The sequence below is a fragment of the Ambystoma mexicanum genome, chromosome 4p (assembly GCF_040938575.1).
Source record: "Ambystoma mexicanum isolate Mex_15411 chromosome 4p, UKY_AmexF1_1, whole genome shotgun sequence".
NCBI classification, from domain to species: Eukaryota; Metazoa; Chordata; class Amphibia; order Caudata; family Ambystomatidae; genus Ambystoma; species Ambystoma mexicanum.
The window spans coordinates 354,193-374,504 of NC_090927.1; the positions used below are offsets into that span (position 1 = coordinate 354,193).

Sequence of the window (20,312 nt, forward strand, 5' to 3'; positions counted from 1 at the left end):
TGAAAGAAGGACAAAAAAGTAAATTTTGTGATGCTTTTAAAAAGTGCTCTGAAACTGTCCCGATGGACGGAATGTCTCACAAGTATGGAGGAAAGGGGACAATGGACTAGGAGTAAGGTAGTCACTATGGTGAGTAACTTTGTCATTCTGATGCATGCGTGTGGGTAGCTATGCCTGTGGCAGATGCCCACCGAAGTGGTCCGTTTGTACGTACCTTGAGGCTCGGATGGAGCTTTGTTATTGATGCCACTGATTGATCAGGTTGTCCGTGTGAGATTCCTGCCCCCAAAATCCATCTAAATCCAACACCTTTCCTGCCGCCCAGAATACATCTAAGTGCAACACATTTCCTGCCCCCAAAATACATCTAAGTGCACCAAATGTCCTGCCCCAAATACGTCTACATCCATCACATTTCCTGCCCCCAAAATACATCTAAGTGCAACACCTTTCCTGCCCCCCAAAATACATCTAATTGCAACACAATTCCTGCCTTCAAATGCATTAAAGGCCAACACATTGTCTGCCCCTTGAATAAATGTAAGTGCAACCCACTGCCCGCCCCCAAAACCCTTAAATGTCTCAAGTACAACACATCTGCTGTCCAAAATACATGTATCCAGCTATCTAAGGAGTGCAGCAAGTAGCCTACACAATGTTCCGATTTGAAGGTAGTAATAAGAAGTGGCAGTGTTTTGAGAACAGTAATGGTTGTGCTCACCACCCATACCACCTTACCATAGTTGTTGCTTTAGGGTCAACAGGGGCAAACAAGGAGCGGGAGCTGCTCAACGGAGATGTCCTTTGCCATGGCCCTTTGGAGGATGCCCGGGCACGGCTGCCCTGGGAGGGTCAATGAAGAGGAGAGGTTCTGGTCCAGGGACCTCATCATCGACCAATGGCGAGCAGGGAGGCTGGCAGGGGGAGGGGGGAAGTCACTCAGACGGCCAGGTGCAGGTAGAGGCCGGGCAGGGGAAGTTAACAAACAGCCCCAAATCAAATGGAATGCCAAATACAGAGAACAGGAAATAGATGCAGAGAAAAGGCAGAACAGGCCATAGCAAAATGGATAAAAAACGAGTGCAGAAAGTAGGAAACAGATGCAGCAAGTCAAGGAAAGACAGATCACGTTATAGCAAAAAGGAGAAAAAAAGTGTAATATGGCGGAGGGAGAAGGAACAGGAAATAGGGGGTCACCAGTATGGTGACCCCCCCCCGCCAAGAAGGGGAAATAGGACAATAAACTGTTGATGGGGCAGGATGGGGAGGAAAACACTTGTGTATGAGCGCGATACAAATAAAATATCATATCATGCTGCAGCTCCAGGATAGGCGGGCGAAGGGTTCTTTGCACCTTTGTCCATTACATCAGAGTAGGGCTTGTGCAGGGGGAGTGGTCTATTTACATGCTCGCTCAATTGTGGCCTTGTTGTCCCATATTAAGAAGAGCTGGTCTGGCCTCAGTTATTTAGCCAAAGTGGGCCACAGTGGGAGCGTATATACCTTTGTGGGTGGTGGGCGAACAATACCCGACAGCCTATGCTATAGATGCAGCAAGGCAAGGAAAGCCAGAACATGTCATCGAAAAATTGCAATAAATCAATGCAGAAAGCAGAAACAAATGCAGCAAGGCGTGAAAAGACAGAACAGGTCACAGCAAAATGACAAAAAGGGGTTAGGAACAAGAATCCCCTGCTGGATTCAGCCATGCAGCCTCCTTTCTTCTCTCCTAACTGCTGCTCTCCGCTCTGCTGAGGGCTCCACCTTTTATACACCTGCACCCTGCCTCCCTTGCCTGACTCCAATTAGGCCAATTAATGGGAAATGCCTGACTCTTAGGTTTCTATTGCTTCATCCATCCAAGTACTAGAGTGGTAGGTAATACAGTGCAGGTGTGTATAGCTGCTGTCAGGTGCCTGACTTTGCCTGACCTCGTTAGAGGGACATTTTGGTAGTGTGGTGTAATAGGCCTCTCAATTCATCTTCCTCCTCACAGTACTGTAGGGACTTTTCCCATTGGTAATCTTTCTTACTCTCGGATGCCTCTTCCTCGTCTCAGTATGTGTTGGAATTGGGGAGGGGGGAACAGAATGGGACTTAGCCCATAAAGGCTGAGGGAGAGTAGGGTGATGGATAATTGGGAAAGGGGGTATACCGTGTCTCACCCTCAGGCATCCTCTTCCCACTCTCCAAAGACCCCCTACTCAGGTGACCCTCTCTCGCTTGTACACCCCCAGGGACGGGATCAAACAGTGATGGCCCTTCCCTGGCCACCTGAGGGAAGGATCTGAGGGGAGAAAATGTGAGGATGACCTCAGGTTTCTCACATAGGCCATAGCAAAATGAAGAAAAAAACAAGCGCAGAAAGCAGGAAAAAGAGGAAGCAAGCAAAGAAGGGCAGAACACACCACAGCAAAAAGGAGAAGAAACGAGCGCAGAAAGCAGGAAACAGAGGAAGCAAGGCAGGAAAGGCAGAACAGGGCATAGAAAAATGGAGAGAGAACAAGCGCAGAAAGTAGGAAACAGATGCAGGGAGGCAAGGAAAGGCAGAACAGGACATGGCAAAAAGAAGAATAAACAAGTCCAGAAAGCAGGAGACAGAGGAAGCAAGGCCAGGAAAGACAGATCATGGCATGGAAAAATGAAGGAAAAAACTAGTGATGAAAGCAGGAAACAGATGCAGCAAGCAAAGAAAGGCAGAACAGGACAAAGCAAAATGGAGAAAAAACAAGTACAGAGGCAGGAAAGAGAGACAGAAGGTGACGAAAAGCAGAACAGGGCATAGAAAAATAAAGAAAAAAACTAGTGATGAAAGCAGGAAACAGATGCAGCAAGCAAAGAAAGGCAGAACAGGACAAGGCAAAATGGAGAAAAAACGAGTGCAGAAATCAGGAAACAGATGCAGCAAGGCGAGGAAAGGCAGAACAGGGCATAGAAAAATAAAGAAAAAAACTAGTGATGAAAGCAGGAAACAGATGCAGCAAGCAAAGAAAGGCAGAACAGGACAAAGCAAAATGGAGAAAAAACGAGTGCAGAAAGCAGGAAACAGATGCAGCAAGGCGAGGATAGGCAGAACAGGACAAAACAAAATGGAGAAAAAACGAGTGCAGAATGCAAGGAACAGATGCAGCAAGGTGAGGAAAGACAGATCAGGGCATGGCAAAATGGAGAGAGAACAAGCACAGAAAGTAGGAAACAGATGCAGGGAGGCAAGGAAAGACAGAACAGGACATGGCAAAATGAAGAAGAAACAAGTCCAGAAAGCAGGAAACGGATGCAGCAAGGCGAGGAAAGACAGATCAGGGCATAGAAAAATGGAGAAAAAACGAGTGCAGAAAGCAAGGAACAGATGCAGCAAGGCGAGGGGAGCTCACCACAATGATCCTGTTCCTCGTGCGCAGGCAGTAGGAACTCATGAAGATCTTGTTAGTCTTTTAGCGAGGATGTACGATAGACATATTAGCCTCTAAAATAATACTCCTTCAAAAGAAAATCGACAGCAAAAAATCACTCCTTGCTGAAAAAACTTCTCCCTCCTTTGACACCATCCCTACTAACACCCAATCATGTACCCCTTTTCAGTTCACCGCAGTCTCTAATAAAGAAGTACTAGATACAATAGTTAAACTCAAAGCCTCTAATTGCAAAGAAGACAAATTCCCATCTCACCTAGTTAAACTATGTGCCCCTACCCTATCTCCCATTATCACTGAATTTGCCAACGCCTCCTTTAGTACTAATATAGTCCCTACCAGTATCAAAAAAGCGTGGGTAACACCCCTCCTAAAAAAACAAACTTTGGACCCCACAATCCCCACTAACTACCGACCCATAACCACCGTACCATTTCTCCTGAAAATTATCGATATAATAACTTACTCTCAGATTCAAAACCACCTGGAACACAACAAACTACTGGGGGACCGACAGTCAGGATTCTGCCCTAACCACAGTACGGAAACTGCCCTACTCGATCTGAAGATCCAAATGGATGCATCCAGAGAATGAGGCAAACTCTGCCTACTCATGCTACTAGACCTATCAGCGGCCTTTGATTTGGTCGATCACGACAAATTTTGTGCCACCTTAGCTAATAATTTCAACCTCTCAAACAATGCCACAAACTGGATCAAATATTTCCTCGCAGATAGGACCTCAAGAGTGGGCATAGGTAAAGAAGCAGCCGATCCTCTTCCAGTCCCTTTAGGTGTCCCTCAAGGCTCTTGCCTTTCCCCCACTCTGTACAATGCCGACACCAAGCTACTCTTCGCAGCACTGGACGCTATGGGGGTTATCTACACCAATTTCGCAGATGAAATGCAGATCCTTATCCCCCTAACAGGGAATCACGATCAGGACACACTCCTCATTAAAATCTAATCAATAATACAAAACTGGATGGCCAACAAAAGCCTTTGTCTCAACGATGACAAAACAGAGCTACTCATATGAGGTTCTGCATCCAAAATCGCCTCCCTACAGCATGTCTACTCATCCTTCATCATTGATGGCACCACAATCCCAGTACTCAAACAAGTGAAGACACTCAGTGTATACCTAGGCGGCACCTTAACCATGACCAAACAAATCAACACTCTAGCCTCCTCCACCTCATACACAGCCAAACTCATCTCCCTCAGCCGTAAATTCCTCTCTGCAAATAACTGTGTTAGGTGTCTAGTCATAGGATCGAATCCAAAGGGTCGACAGGTCAAACGATCGACACCAAAGGGTCGACAGGTCAAAGGATTGAATTTTTTTTTTTAATTATATATTTTTTTTAGGTTTTCGTTTAAGGAAAAAAGGTGGTTTTTAGCAAAAAAAAGGGGGTTGGGGATAGGACCCCTGCCCAAAAAAAAAAAGTGAACAAAACAATAAACAAAAATTCGATCCTTTGACATGTCGACGCTTTTGTGTCGCTCCTTTGACCTGTCGACCCTTTAACTGTGAATCCTTTCACTGGCAACCACTGTGTTACACTAGCAAGAGCTCTCATACCCTCGAAGCTTGACTATTGTAACATCCTCTTCCTAGGCACATCCAATACCAATCTAGCCAAACTCCAACTTATGCAGAACAAAGCCCTTCGAGCGACATTAGGCATAAAAAATTCTGATCATATTACTAAAATCAGGAGAACTAATCATTGGCTCCCCATTCAAGCCAGAATATTGTTCAAAACCCTTACTATCACCCACAAATGTATCACCAACAAAGCACCAAAATATCTCCTTAATGCAGTTACCAAGAAACACCAGACCAGACTCCTCAGATCGAACTACAGCGAAAATCTTGACATCCCACGATACAAAAGAGAAAAAGCAGGTGGAATCAGCTTCAAAGTTGTCGCCCCCAGGCCCTGGAATGCCCTTCCCACTAATATCAAGAATGAAACCTCCTACCCACTATTTTAAAAGTCACTAAAAACCTGGCTTTTCTATCAATTCTAACATGAATACAGAACCTAGCTAGCGTATACCTAACCTACATGCCATGTGTATATAACTGTCATAAAAGTGTTACTGTATTATTTCCTGTATTTCCGTACTCTATTCTAAGATTGTATATTGCCATTGTCTGTAACTACGCCGTGATACCTCAGGGTCTGGGCGTATAACAAATGTAATAAATAAATAAATAAATAATGTGTCTTATTAACACATGAGAATCTGGGATTTGCGTGCCATTCTGCGCCCAAATCCCCATTCATCGATACATGGAATCCACTGTGCAGGACTTTTCCTGGACTTGCGTGGAGTTCGCGCAGGGTTGGCACTTCTCTGGGAGCCCTCAAGCGCCTTGCCCCATACACCATGCAGAGCATGAACGTGGCTTGCGCAGAGGGCTGAGAAGGGGGCGGAACATAGAAAATGGGGAAGAACATGCAAAGAAGTGGGCTTTCCGAGGGACGGGCCACGGCAATCCCTCAAACACCCACAATTGGGCCAAACGACATGCATTCATGGAACCACCCGCGCAGCCTCTTGGCATAGTAATGGCCACGCAAATCCCTCGATCTCTGCGCCACTGTTCGTTTCTGCATAAACATGAGGGTCAGGATTTAATAACTGGTTCTGAAATATTTTGTCTACAGGATACTTGGTTGTCAAGCCCCTGTTACATAGATGGCTATACCCTCATGCAGAGAATAGCTATTAAAGGCTCCAAAGGGAGACCTTTGGGTGGTCTGTTAATAGGTGTTAGGACTGGCCTCCAAGTCAAAGAATGTTTCCCTCAATGGCGAGATAATAACGCAATTGCAGTGATTATCTCTGGGCTTTTTGAGAAACAGCTATTTATTGATTAATCTTTATAACCCTCCCGGTAGTATAAGAACCAAAGTTCTGCAAAAGTATTTAGACTTTGTATTAAATTCTTGGATTAATAAAGAGAGAGAATTGTTTTATATGATTACCAGGGACTTTTTTAACGCTGTTGGATGTGAGATTAATGGACATTATTCTGCTGTACCTACTGGTGGGTTTGGTGCTAAGAATAGTCCATCTTCCTGGCATCTGGCATATGTAATGTCTGAACCCTAGAGCAGATCTTGGGGATGACTGTACATTCACCTGGAGCAGGAACGATCAAAAATCACGGATCCATGATATCTTTGTTGTCTCTCACTCCTTTAAACATATTCTGAAAGATGATATCCCTCTATACTCGAGCCTTAGTGGCCATGTTATGCTTACAGGATTTTAAATGTCAATTATGACCATAGAGAGAATTTAACAATGAGAATTGCTGATTGGAATTTGCAAATGAATCGATTAAGTTGGTCAGGTAAAAATGTGGATCTATGTATTGATTTATTGTTTCAATATTGTGCTGAGAACTGCCAATATTGTGAAGATCGGACTTATCAGGGTATATCATTTCTCACATTGATTTTTCCTTTCCTTTTAAGGACTAGAGCCCTCTCCACTCCTGGCGTGTGACTGGACGCCGGTTTGTGCAATTCTATTTTTGCCCACTTTTATAGTTTAATTCCTTTCCGTTGCCTTAATTCTTTTAATTATATGTAATTTCCTTGTAGCCGAATTTTCGGCAGAGGGTGCCTGGCCTCATCCGCTCGTTGGTAAGGAACACTCCTGGGGGCTTGTCTCTCTGACTAGTACGCTCAAAATCTTCCGGAAAGAAAAAGATCCGGCTTTAGAATTGGTCAGGCGGCCCAGCACAGGCTCTATATCATATAATAAAGAGGCGATTTCATTAATCATACCATTAGCTTCCTCAATATGCGTAGACGAAACAACCAGTCTTTTCCCAAGCTGGGCATTTAGCGGGGACTTAGTTATAACACAGCCCCACTCTGGAGGGAAACCTCTTCCTTCAGTTACTCACAAATATAAAAATACAAGAACCTAAAATCCAGAGCACCTTGAACAAAAACTAAAAACCCATGCCAGGCATAACTTGTCTATGTCTATGCCTAACATGCCTATGCCACATTCAATTAAAACACAATAAAAGTACAACACTGCTACTCAGAACGACAGAGATAAAAACAATCAAAGAAAAATGCAGTTGTCCCAGGGATATTTGGAATGAATACACTCCAGTGTTCCACCTCCAGCAGTCCGGACGAGGCTCGCTCGATCGCTCGAGGGGCTGCCAGTGTACGCCTCCCCCACTCCTCTCAAATCCGTAGAGTCCTTCAGTCTAAGAATGTGCTCCAGTCCGGGAATGGGTACTACAGTGGCTGTGTATTTATTTATTTATTTATTTGACATTTGTAGAGCGCACGTGGCCCTCAGGCAGGTAGGCGCCTGAATTAAGGTTAAGGTTACAGAATTAGGTGAGATTGCTTAGTTACAATTCCAGTTACACTTAAGGTTGCCGTTACAAATATTGCGCTAGTTGCATAGAAAAACGCGAATAATAACGCTGTTAGATGTCAGTCGCTAGCAAGCTAAAAAGAGAGAACAAATACGCCACCCAGCACCTTGTAGAGCACAATACACAGTGCATAGAAATATGCAGCCATCGGGCATCAGTCAATCTTTGATCGTTTTTTCTCAAACCTTCCCAAACCTCAAAGTCCCCTGGAAGTGCCCCTCCCAGCAAAACCTTGGCGAGACTAGCCCCTGTGCTGGAGATTGCGGCCATGACAGTCGAAAGCGCGTGGCCCTCGCAGCCCGCACGATGGGGCAGTAACACAGGCATAAGCACAGGCTCGAGCACAAGGAAAGGAATTTGCTGGTCGCATGGACACAATCAATCACTGGGGGGTGTAGGTCACATAAAGCGTAAGGGAGGAGTGCTTCCAACAAAGGGACAGTAAAGCAACAGCCCCAAATAACCCCAAATAGTCTCTGAAGGTCTCATGGTATACAGAATTCAGGCATTACCAGCACGAGTATCACTGGGACCAATATGTAGAAAAATGCTCACAATAGATGACTCACAGTGGAGTGAGGCTCTTTACATCCCTGGGCTAATAGCCTCCGGCTCCCAGTAGCCGAACGCCCTTTTCTGAACAGGCTTCGCTGGCAAGGGCCCCAGCTGACTTTAACTAGCCTGGAGGTCTGTCACTGGCAAGTCGGGTGCCTCCTCTCTGGGAATCCTTGCTGTGGCTCTCAACAGCCGAATGCCCTTTTCCGCACAGGCTTCGCTGGCAAGGGCCCCAGCTGACTTTAACTAGCCTGGAGGTCTGTCACTGGCAAGTCGGGTGCCTCCTCTCTGGGAATCCTTGCTGTGGCTCTCAACAGCCGAATGCCCTTTTCCGCACAGGCTTCGCTGGCAAGGGCCCCAGCTGACTTTAACTTGCTGGGAGGTGTGTCACTGGCAAGTCGGGTGCCTCCTCTCTGGGAATCCTTGCTGTGGCTCTCAACAGCCGAATGCCCTTTTCCGCACAGGCTTCACTGGCAAGGGCCCCAGCTGACTTTAACTTGCTGGGAGATGCTGGAAGTGTGTTGCTGCGGGTCTCAACAGCCTACATCTTTTTCTGAACAATGGCTCACATCGGGCTGTGGTGTGCCCACGTTGCAGGGTGCAGTTTTCATTGGTTTTGAAACTGTCACAAAGCATCATGGCGGCTTGTGTTTACAGGAGTTCCAGAGTGAATGTTCAGCAGTGGGCCAATTGGATTACTTGTTGGGGTGCTTTCAGAGTGTGGGGGGGTGTAAAACCCTGAACATGCCGGAATGGGCCGGAACGGTACCCTTATATATGGAAAGGCAGCGAAACTCAACTGAAAATGATGCAAACACACATGAAGAACATTTTGAAATGAGGAAGGTGAAACAATGTGCTGTCATTAACCCATTACTGCCACCAAATCTACATGTTATCACACTAGCATGTATATGCATCCCCATGGCTTTATAAACACCTTTAAGCATCTGAAACACTTTATATGAATACAACATAAAACATATCCGCCATATTGCTCTAGCATGATAATGCGGGAGTAAACACTCATGAGCATCCTGCTCTGGGTCTCCGTATTTATGTCCGTAGCACCACCGGTAATAGTCATGCTTCAAACATATTTTCACAACACACGCCGCAAAAGCCTGAACCGTTACACTCCAAAAGGGTGTCATCTTCTCCTTCTTCATCAGAACTTTCAAAGCGTTTCAAACCGTCACATTTCTTACACGTATTACAACCATGGGTTGCTGTACTTTCGATCATTTTTGAACAGCACATACAGTAAAAATTGACGGTATTGAAAGAAGAGCTCTGACTCTCAGCTCCGTCAAGTTTATCTGGTGCTTTCTGCAATTCAAAAAAAGAAAGAAGTTTAACTCTTGAACATGTGTTTTTACAGTTTATTTTTCACACACACACAAACACACCCACACACACCCACACACCCAGACATACTTTATTACATACCATATTGCACATTTCAGAACCAGCATCTTCCATTTCACAGGTGCTAGCAACGTCCATAAACAACTTGTCTTCATCGGAAGATGGTAATAAAGGTGGTTTCCCTCACCTACCGCGCTCACAACCTAATATTCAGTTATTTTTTTTTATTTTTTTTATTTTTTTTTATTTTGATATAGCTGATTACATCAACTTTTCAAAATCACCAGTCATTATATATCATAACAGAGTAAATACATTAAGATCAAAGAGGATGCAAAAGGAGAAGAATTACAACTTTAAGCATATGGACCAAAATGATAAAAGTAATATTTGAAGCAGTTAGGTGTCTGAATACATTAAAACAAATATGAGTAACTAAAATAACCAGCATTTAAGAAAGAAGACCAATTGTTACTATACAGTTCTAAATTTAGCGACATTTATCTTGTTAAAGTGTCCATTCAACATACTTATAACAGTATCTCATCAGATAGAACATTTTCTAGAAACTGAACAATGGCCTTCATAACTGAAAATCTGGTACTCCTAAATAAAATACTCCAAATCTCATTTTCATCCTTCTCCATGTACAAACTCAAAAGGTTTTTGCAATGTTTCTCACGGATAGCATTCAGGTATGGACATGACACAATTAAGTGTTGGAGGGTTTCCTTTGCACATTGATTTTTACAAAAACGGCAAAAGTTAAGATCCGCATGAATAATTTTGCGCCTGACCAAAACCTCTCTCGTCAACCACAGGTTCAACCTCATTGGTAGTAATTTATTACGAATGTTTGCCGATGGGCATTTCAGGAGGTAGCCAGCCGCTTGTCCTAGGCGTTTGGACCCAAAGAGGTTAGGATCGAAGTCTTTGTAGTTTTCGCACAACTCATGATTTATGATCCAATCCCAATAAAGGAATTTTTTCTTTGCACGAGTGGGGTTATCAATAAGGAATTGCAAGGAGATGTTAGCTCCAACTAATGTGTCTAATACAAAATTTCGCCATTTCATGGGAAAAGGCGCAGAGGACCCAGATAACTGTCGAGCAACTGTACTCAGGATGTTATTATTGGTGATTCCAAGCAGGCTTTTCCGAAAAAAGGCGCACATTCTCCATTTCACTCTGCTATGCAGAGAGTTCAAACCCAATTCAAATCTTAATATGGGTAGAGGTACGCAATTTGGGAGTCGCAACACCCTTTTCCAGAAAGTAGCCTCAAGTCTATTCCATGAGTTATCATTAGAGTATAATTTTGATTCAGCGCCATAGAGCAAAATAGGAACCACCTTTTGTTCATAGAACATCAGAATATGTTTCAGCGTGAATTTCCCCTATTTATATACAAGAATTTTGGCTTGCGATATCAGACTCAACAATTTTGTGTCTAGGATGTGTGTAAATGCGTCATCAGTGGCAGTGTTTTGAATAACAACGGCCAAATACTTATATTCTGAAACAATTTCCATGGTTTGTTGTTGCAAGAACCACGACCCCTTATAAGTTTTACATCTTCCATGATGCCTACAAACCATAATCTGAGATTTGGTCAGATTAATTGTAAAATGGTTTGACTCTGCATAGTGTGAAAGGGCAGTCAGCAAATTTTGCAAACCCTTCAGAGTCTGGGAGACCAAAACCAGGTCGTCTGCATAAAGCATCCACGGGATGCGTTGGCCACCCAACTCCGGAGCGTCGGCAGTAATGCTAAAAAAAGATAGGCCCAAATCAAAAATGAAAAGATTAAACAATGTGGATGCCAATATACATCCCTGCTTGAGTCCCACAAACGTCGGAAAAGGTGCAGATAAAAGGCCTTCACGTGTAAGTCGGACTTGCATAGAAGTGTTCGTGTGAAGTTGTATAATTAGGGCCACAAGAGAACTAGGGCAGCCAAACGCTTTTAATTTATTAAAAAGGAGGTTCCGATCTATAGAGTCAAAAGCTGACCGGAAATCTATGAATGCAAAATATAGAGTTTGTTTCCTGGTTACATATTGGGATTTCAGCATGTTGATGGTAATGATATTAGGAATTGTCCCCAAACCACTGACAAAGCCCGATTGAAGAGGGTCCTGTCTAAAATGATTCTTTGTCCACTCATTTAATTCTCGCAAAATGAGTCGGCAAAAAATCTTTCCAGAAACATCCAATAATGAGACGGGTCTGTAGCTTGCCGGACATGCACGATCACCCTTTTTGTACATCGGAATGAGAATTGACTGCCCCCAGGATATGGGAATTTTTTGGGAGTTATTAACCGCTTCAAACATAAGAGATAATATGTCAGCCCAGATATCCAGGAATTGCTTTAGGTGCATGTTAGATAGGCCATCCGGGCCAGGAGCCCTGGAATTACTGGCTCGTTTAATTAGATGCACGATATCTTCTTTAACAAAGCATAGATTAAATGCAGTATCAAACTTTGTAAGCGAAGCAGATGAAAATGCTTGAGAGCTAGCAAATAAGTCAGAGTAATAACGTACCCACGCATCCTCTGAGACATCATTTGTCTGAATAGCGACCTGGCGGCCTGATGTTGTTTGATTTATAATCTGCCACGATCGGGACAAATTTTTAGATGCCAAGGATACTAGCATACTTTCCCCATCATTTTGATACAGTTTGGTTTTCATACCTCTTGCCCAATTTCTATAGCTCGTTTGTATCCGCAAGAGAGCAGCCTGACTTAATTCTGGAGAAAGTTTGCAAGCCTTCTTTTTCTCAGCCCGAACTATAGATTTTTTTAGTCTAATTTCATGATTGGGAATGTGCAAGTGCAGTGTTTGTTTTTGTTTGTGCATGGTGGAACATGGTTCAAAGAGCTGCATTACGTCATAATAGACACCATCAGATAAAGAATCACTCACAACATTACTTGTTAGTTGGGCATGATAACATGATCTAAAAGCTTTTAAGGAGTGTTCCGACCACATTAGACGATTTCTAGCCGGATTCACTTCATAGGTCCCTTTAAGATAGACCGATTGCGACTTAGTGATTATTTTATTAGTACAACAAGTTGTGTGCAGAATGTTATGATCACTTGTATTCGATTCTATTATACGAAAATCTAGGACCATGTTTAACATCTGCGCATTGACATAGGTAAAATCAATAATCCCGAAACTACATGCCCGATGCCATGTAGGTCTTGGTGGAATATCTTGAGGAAAGGCCCCATTTAACATGTAAAGATTACGTGATTTAATAAACATTAGCCACATGTCAAGGCGTTTTTGTTCGGATTTAGAGTGAGGCCCCAAACAATGTAGATTTAAATCACCTGCTAAATAGATCATGTCAACAAGCCCATCCAACATGATTAAATCAAAAGCATGTGCCAGTGACTCAATGAAACTATCATCAGAAATACCCACAGGGTTCCAATAGATGTTAATAACGGCACATGCAAAGCTCTCTCCCTTCATTCTAGACATTTGTATGAACTCATTCGGACAAAACCACGGGGTTATTTTTAAACCAGAGGATTGTTTGACAGCGGTTAGTAGACCAGAAGTTGGACGGCCCACACAATGTTTTACTGCAGGAGCCAAACAGACATCATAGTTGTTCCAGGACTGGACGCTGGTCAGCCAAGATTCTTGAAGCAGAATTACATCACAGTTCAGCACATGCTGCGTATGGTTATTGATTAAATGTCGATTCCCTCTGGAATTCCAACTGACAAAGGAGAGATTAGATGGAGCGAGAATCGAATGCTAACCTTGCTTGATCTGACATTGACCGCTACATGACTGTGCTGGCCGATCTTGGAGTCTACTTCTTTGTTGGCTTAGAAGTGGCTCAACACGCGTAGAAGAACTATCTAATATGTCTGGGGTTGGAAGCACATTGAAGCCAAGATCATTAATTTGGGATTTCACAGCCCAAATAGCATTGACCACCACCCTTGAATTAATCCACAGATTTACCGAGGATTGATTGGAGGGATCTGTAAATTCAACAAGTTCGATATCTATGGTTCCTATGTCATCAAGGTCTGGGATTTCACGAAAAATCGACAGCACAGACGCCCGATTTAAGTTATACTGTTTAGCAGGTAGAGGCTGACAGCTAAGAGTCAAGGAGTGGATCGCCGGACGTTTAAAACGGGCAGCGGTAGGTTTTTGTTTGACTGATGGTGGAAGTTCATTAGACCTTTTACACGCTCCTTTGTCTGTATTTGAACTGGAGACTGTTTGAGAGGCAGTGGAGACCTCCAAGAACTTAGTAAAGGTTTCCTGTAGAAGGCGTTCCATATCACCAGAAAAAACTGGGTTAGGACCAGGTAACTCTGAGCTGGTAGCATTTGCAGGATTCGCCTTCCCTAAGGATTGCAAAGAATTAGTGTTGAGTGCCTCCGACACTGCCGGCAAACTTGATCTTTTTAATATCGAAACTACTGCAGGCACAGGCACCTGCTCGACTGCAGGTGCAGCCTGCGGAAAAGTTAATTTTTTTGTGACAGATTTCGAAGCCAAATATTCGTCAACGGCCCTATGTATTTCTTTACGACGCTGTTCGTCGACCCCTAAGTTCTGAGTCGAGGGGGGTTTAAAGGTAGAGCCAGTTGCTATTGGGCTAGGCCTGCCAAGAACATCACTAGTCAACGTGCTCAAACTTGGTTTGGTAGAAATGTTTTGAGAGAGCTGATTAGCCGCAGTAATCAGTTCATTTAGGGGACTGTATGCCAGGGCTGGATCAGAAGGAGCCGGCTGTATTTTTTCTTTTTTTATCTGATTTTGTAAATCATATTTTCTTGCAATAGCTTTAGATGCCTATATTGTGGGAGTAGCTCAAACTGACAGCTTGCTAATAAAAGCTTTGACTTGCGAGGATTGGCGAGAGCCCGCTTTGATATTTTTCGTTTTCTTTGTCTGTTTTTGCAAAGAAGAGTTTTTAGGGATGGAATTCCTAAAGTCAGACACAGGGTTTTTAGTCCCAAATAAAGCATACGTGGGAATCTTATGTGGATCAATTTTTGGCTCATGTTCAATTTCCACAATGTCCACTATAGGCTCAAGTATAAAAGGTATGGGCTGAAACTCCTGGACAGTAGGTTCAATTACCAATTAAGTCTGTGTAAACACAGAATGTTTAACAGTTGATGGTACATTCAAATTACTCAAGTTTTCTAACCTATTGGAAATTACATGTTGGTTCATGAATAACTGGTCAAACTGATTCGAATGAGCCTCCGCCTTTAAAACCAGGACTTTGAACAGTTTGGCCAGGGCTAAAATAGCATTGTTCATAGATGTAAGTGCAATGCTCGTGTTTACAGTTCGGGAATCATTGCCACCCATGTCAAGGGGGGCTTTTCCAGCTACCTTTCTAGGAGTGGGGACAGTAAAAGAAGGATTCGCAACTGAATCAACAGCACTCACGTTCGTAAAAAGTGCAGGAGACTTGGATAGATTTTTTGAGTTCGTGTGAGGGAATAAAACAGAGGAATTAATATCCAAGTCAATAACAGGAATATCCTGAGACACAGAATTCACAGATGAAATAGAAATTGATGTATCACTTACAGCTATAACAGACGCATTACAGGCCTCGAGAGGCGGCGCCACAACACCAATTAGTACATTTGTGAGTATAACACTATCAGTAAGCGAAACATTTTCTTTAGCAAAAGTAACAGATGGGCCAGACAATGCCATTGATTTGCAGGTCTCACCAGTTCGCCCTTCCCCCACATGATCCGAAGACATTTCATTGTCAGTTGGATTTTTTTCAAATGTGTTGGTACTCACAGGGAGGCCGTGCGAAAAGATTTTTGTATCCATACGCTCTATTGCAGGCTGTTGCAAAGAGATTACTACGGGATTTCCAGTTGGTAATATTGCGTGTCCAACACGACTTGAGTCCTTGCAAAAAGGGCGAATGTCCATTCCAAGAAGAAGCTCAGCACCACTCTGTGTCGCGCCTCTGGCGCTTGTACGCGGAGTGGAGCTGAGACGAGGTCTTTTTGTGTTGACAGAATAAGAAGATTTAGAACAACTGGGGCCATTAGTGCTATGTAATGTAGTTACCATTGGCATACCAGTCTTTAAAGAGTTTAAATTTCGTTTCATAGTTGGGGAAGTATGTATTTAAAGAGTAAGTAGCACAAAGCAAAAGATCAGTATTGATGATTGGCAATAAAAAAGAACTTTCACCGCTTGCCGCGGTGAACGCGGCGAAGCGTCAAAGCGGGACTTAGGCCGGGACTTCGCTGGTGCGCGCGCGCGGTGCGCGTGCGAATCTCGTTATAAAGATCCGCCCACCAAGGTAAGCGAAGCAGTGCCTACAAAAAAAAAGGCGTATTAGGTAAAAGTCCATCAAGTCCAGCAATGTCCAATATGCTGAATAGCGCTGTATGTAGTCACCTTCTGGTTGCCGTAGTGCTGAATCCAAGTTTCAGCGAGCACGGGTAGCTCACGAGTGAAGTAAGGCACAGAGAGCAGTAGAAGCAGTAGCAGCGTCCACCAGCGGCAAAGCGGGACTTAGGCCGGGACTTCGCCGGTGCGCGTGCGAATCTCGTTATAAAGATCCGCCCACCAAGGTAAGCGAAGCAGTGCCTTCTGGTTGCCGTGGTGCTGAATCCAAGTTTCAGCGAGCACGGGTAGCTCACGAGTGAAGTAAGGCACAGAGAGCAGTAGCAGCAGTAGCAGTACTATACTAATGTATATTCAGTTATACATTAGTATAGTAAAGACATTACTCAAATACATATTGGACCATGTGCAAATATCTTGTATTATTATGTATTATTTATTCCAGCATCACAAGCCCTGGAATAAATAATAAATAATAATAAAAGATATTTGCACATGGTCCAATATGTATTTGAGTAATGTCTTTACTATAGAATGTATAACTGAATATTAGGTTGTGAGCGCGATAGGTGAGGGGAACCCACCTTTATTACAATATATTTGTTCAGTTGTTAGTGAGAAACTAACTTCTCCCCACTTCTGCTGCTCCTGGTGAGATATATTAATTATTCCCAAAAAACAAACAGGCCATTTGCGCACATTCCAAACAAGGTTTCTCACACACCCAATTTCCATTAATCGGAAGATGGTTGTAACTCTGGCGTCATGGCGGCCTCTGGAAACAGCTCATCCTCATACAGGGGCTCTTTAAGAGACTTCATAGACTCATCCATATCTACGTAGTCTGCATCTGTGTAGTCGGCATCCACTATAGCTGCATCTACACCAGCCCTGCATTCATCAGAAGCCTTGATAGGGGAAACAGCCTGTGACATGTCATCAAAAGTCATCACATCAAGGCGTTCACACAGCTTATCCATAGCCATGGCATAATCAAGCTCCCCATCAGCGGTTGTAGTTGTTGCCGGCTGACTTTCAGGGCTGTTGTAGTTTTGAATGATGCTCAAATCATCGGCCCCTGGAATATTCTTAGACTAGTAGCTGTAGCGCTTCATGATTCCGGGTATCGCGGACGCTGCGCAAGCAGGTTTTTCCAGGGCTTCAGGAGCGGTGTGTACCTCCCTCCCAAACGTCCACTGTATATATAGGCCCTTCACGCCACACCCCTAAAGATGGCCCCGCGCAGACATCATCTCCAGGTGCCCCATAGTGCAAAAACTGGGAACACTTCCGGGTCTTTGGGGGGACATCAGGGGCAGAATGGTCAAGACACATACCCATAGTATGGGTATCAGGCAAAACACACTAGGCCACTTCCGGAATAGGTCACCAATCATGTTTGGACTTCCAGGGGAACCCGGGTGGGGGCCCTGGGGATTACAGACTTTGTGGGGGCCTTGCAGCTAGCACCTATGATGTCACATCTGGGGTAACACATCTGCTAGGGGCTAAATTCCGGTTAACCACCACTACATTACTTATGGGACAGGCTTTCCGCTAGGGCGGGACTTCCGGGTCACCCGCATGATGTCACATCCGGAACCGGACTTCCGCTAGGGAGGGACTTCCGGGGTTACAGGGCGTGCCCACCTGTCAAGCGTTAATGAATTGCTGATGAAAGGTATAATCGTATTCTACTGTTGGCTCTATTGATCATTAGGCGAACAACACCATCGCTTTTATTGAAATGGGAGAGTATAAGAAGGAAGCAGTGGCCATGTGGTGGGACAATAAAGTGGCAGCATTGCAGGGGGGCTGGAGGGAGTTGTGAGGCATTCCAGATTTCAGTGATTCTCATGACTATGATGTTGGGACTGAGGGAATTAAAGTATTCAAAAGAAAGTATGTTTTGTTGCTAATTGATTTGGCATTACTGAACTGAAGGGTGAAGGTAAAAGGGGGGCCATAGGTAAGATGGGGGCTCTGGGGCAGTATAGCTGAAACTGGTGCCTGTTGTTGTTGGTGTGTGGCATAGGAATAGGGTGCACCATGGGAGGAGGGGTTGGGGAGGGTTGTGGAACGTGAGGAGTCCTGGGATAGAGCTTGAGAAGGGAGTATGCAGGATAGGAATAGGCGTGAGGAATCGAGTCGATGTAAGGTGGGTGAGGTATAGGTTACAGGCAGCGGTAGAGGCCAACAGATGTCAGGTTTTACTGCACCCCACTTTACCTCAGATGACCCGGTGTGGAGGATCCCCGGGAAAACTCAAAAAGAGGCCCTAAATGGCAGTTATCGGGTGGTGCTGGTACCACTAGAGGTATGTGTGGCAGGTGTGGTTTGGCAATGGCTGCTGCCCTCACATGGCTTCTGAAATCGAGTGTTGATGTTTCACGATTCCGGGAGTCCTTGGAGAGAAAGGAAGATCGCTCCAGGCTACCAAAGGTCTCAAAAGAGAGAATGCATTCAACATTGGCTCCACAATGTGCATGTTAAGGATAATTATATGATTAAGAAGAAAGACCAATACGATTTCAAAACTTCTACGTGAAATAATGTGAACATTATTTGACAATCCTATCAGTTGGTAGAATCAATTTATGCATCATCATAGACCACGCTACCCACTCATGCACCAATTACTCTTACCATACAGTCCAGGAATTCCTAAAGGGCATTCTCAGAGTGTGGCTGAGGCTACATCGTATGCCACAGGACAGCCAGTGTTTGCTTCACACCCGTGGATTTGTTATGGGCATTATTTGGGATGAACACAGAGTTCTTGGTTTGCGGTTCTGTAATACTATGAGAGTATGCTCACCTGTGGGTACGTGTAAATACGCAGTATCCGGGCCATTTCTACTGACAGTGTGGACGGGAAATCATCGATGATCGATATCACAGGCTTGCGATGTCCACGTTTAAAATTCACAGCTGATCCCACTCCTCCAGAGAGTATCCCAAAGGCTCCGCGTGTTGACGATATTCCACGTTGGCAGGAGTCGTACACATGAAATCCCAGAGACACATTAGGTAGCAGTGTAGGGTTCTGGTTGATCTCCTCCACGGCGTAAACAAACGCCAACATGTTAATGTATGACTGGAGGTGGGTTCTGAAAAAAGAGTTCAAGAAACAGTGTGAATTGGAGAATTAGTCCTGGACTGCGAACAACAAAAAGCAATGAGCTTTATAGATGCACAAGTTGTGAGTGAGTATGGACAAGGATAACACTGCTTGGTAAAGCACTTTCAGTATTACTGTGTGCTTGAGTGTGTTCATGGACCTGGGTCAGAAACAACATCATTTCACAGACTCTGTGCTTGCTTGTCCGGAAGCACAATAGTTCCTTTGTTTGATAGCATTACATTATACAGTCCCTGTGCTTGAGTGTGGCGCAACTGTGTACACAACCTGCATGCACCACACATTGAGTGCAGTAGAAGTGGGTAAACTCCCCAAAGATGGCCTGTGAGGTGTTGTCGGTCACAGTTACTGGTATGATCAAGCCTCCCTCTCCCCTACAATGCTCACCAGGCCTCCCCATTCCAAGCAATGCCCAGGCACCCCTAGAAAGGTGCACACCTTATTTCTACCTCTTTATTGACAGTGCAAGAGCCCCAGCATAGCAGGGGGACATGTTCTAATCCCTTTGAGGCTTGGCTGTCTGACACAGGACCTTCATTTTGGAAGACCTGGAACATGTCTGCGTGAATTTCTGGAACAGTTTTAAAGGTTGGTGGGATACAAACTACCCAAATTTAGGGTGGTATGAGTTTTGCCCAAACTGATCCGCCCAAATCGAGAACATCCCCTCCAGCTGCAGAATATGTTTCACATATGAGTCAAAAGACAGCTTGTGTATTCTATAAGGGAAAAGATGCTGTAACATTTGGCTTTTATCATTTGTTAAGTACATTTGAGTGCTTCACACATTGCGTGACATGGTGTAGGGTGTTGTAGTGCACCATAGTATAGTTTGCTTACGAAAAATGTATGCAGACATCTTTTAGCTTCACACCGCATTCAGTATTTTTGCATGCATAGTGTAAGTAAGGCATGGTATCAAAGCAAGACAGACACAAGTGATCACAGTTCAAGGGTGTTCATTGAACTTTCAAAGAGGAGTGATAAACGCCTAATCTAAACCTACATCTAAGATGGGA

The 20,312-nt window shown here is 44.2% G+C and overlaps 1 protein-coding gene across 1 annotated transcript in view; it reads right to left on the minus strand.

The window, feature by feature from the left end:
- The window catches only part of LOC138453828 (vomeronasal type-2 receptor 26-like), a 352,571-nt gene extending 332,721 nt beyond the window's left edge, over positions 1-19,850 (minus strand). The window contains exons 1-2 of the mRNA XM_069606993.1: positions 19,732-19,850; positions 18,970-19,261 (exon numbers count right to left, since the gene is read on the minus strand). Of these exons, the coding sequence (XP_069463094.1) occupies positions 18,970-19,261; positions 19,732-19,850 (411 nt within the window). The remainder of the gene's footprint in view (positions 1-18,969; positions 19,262-19,731) is intronic.
- Positions 19,851-20,312: the final 462 nt, after the last annotated feature.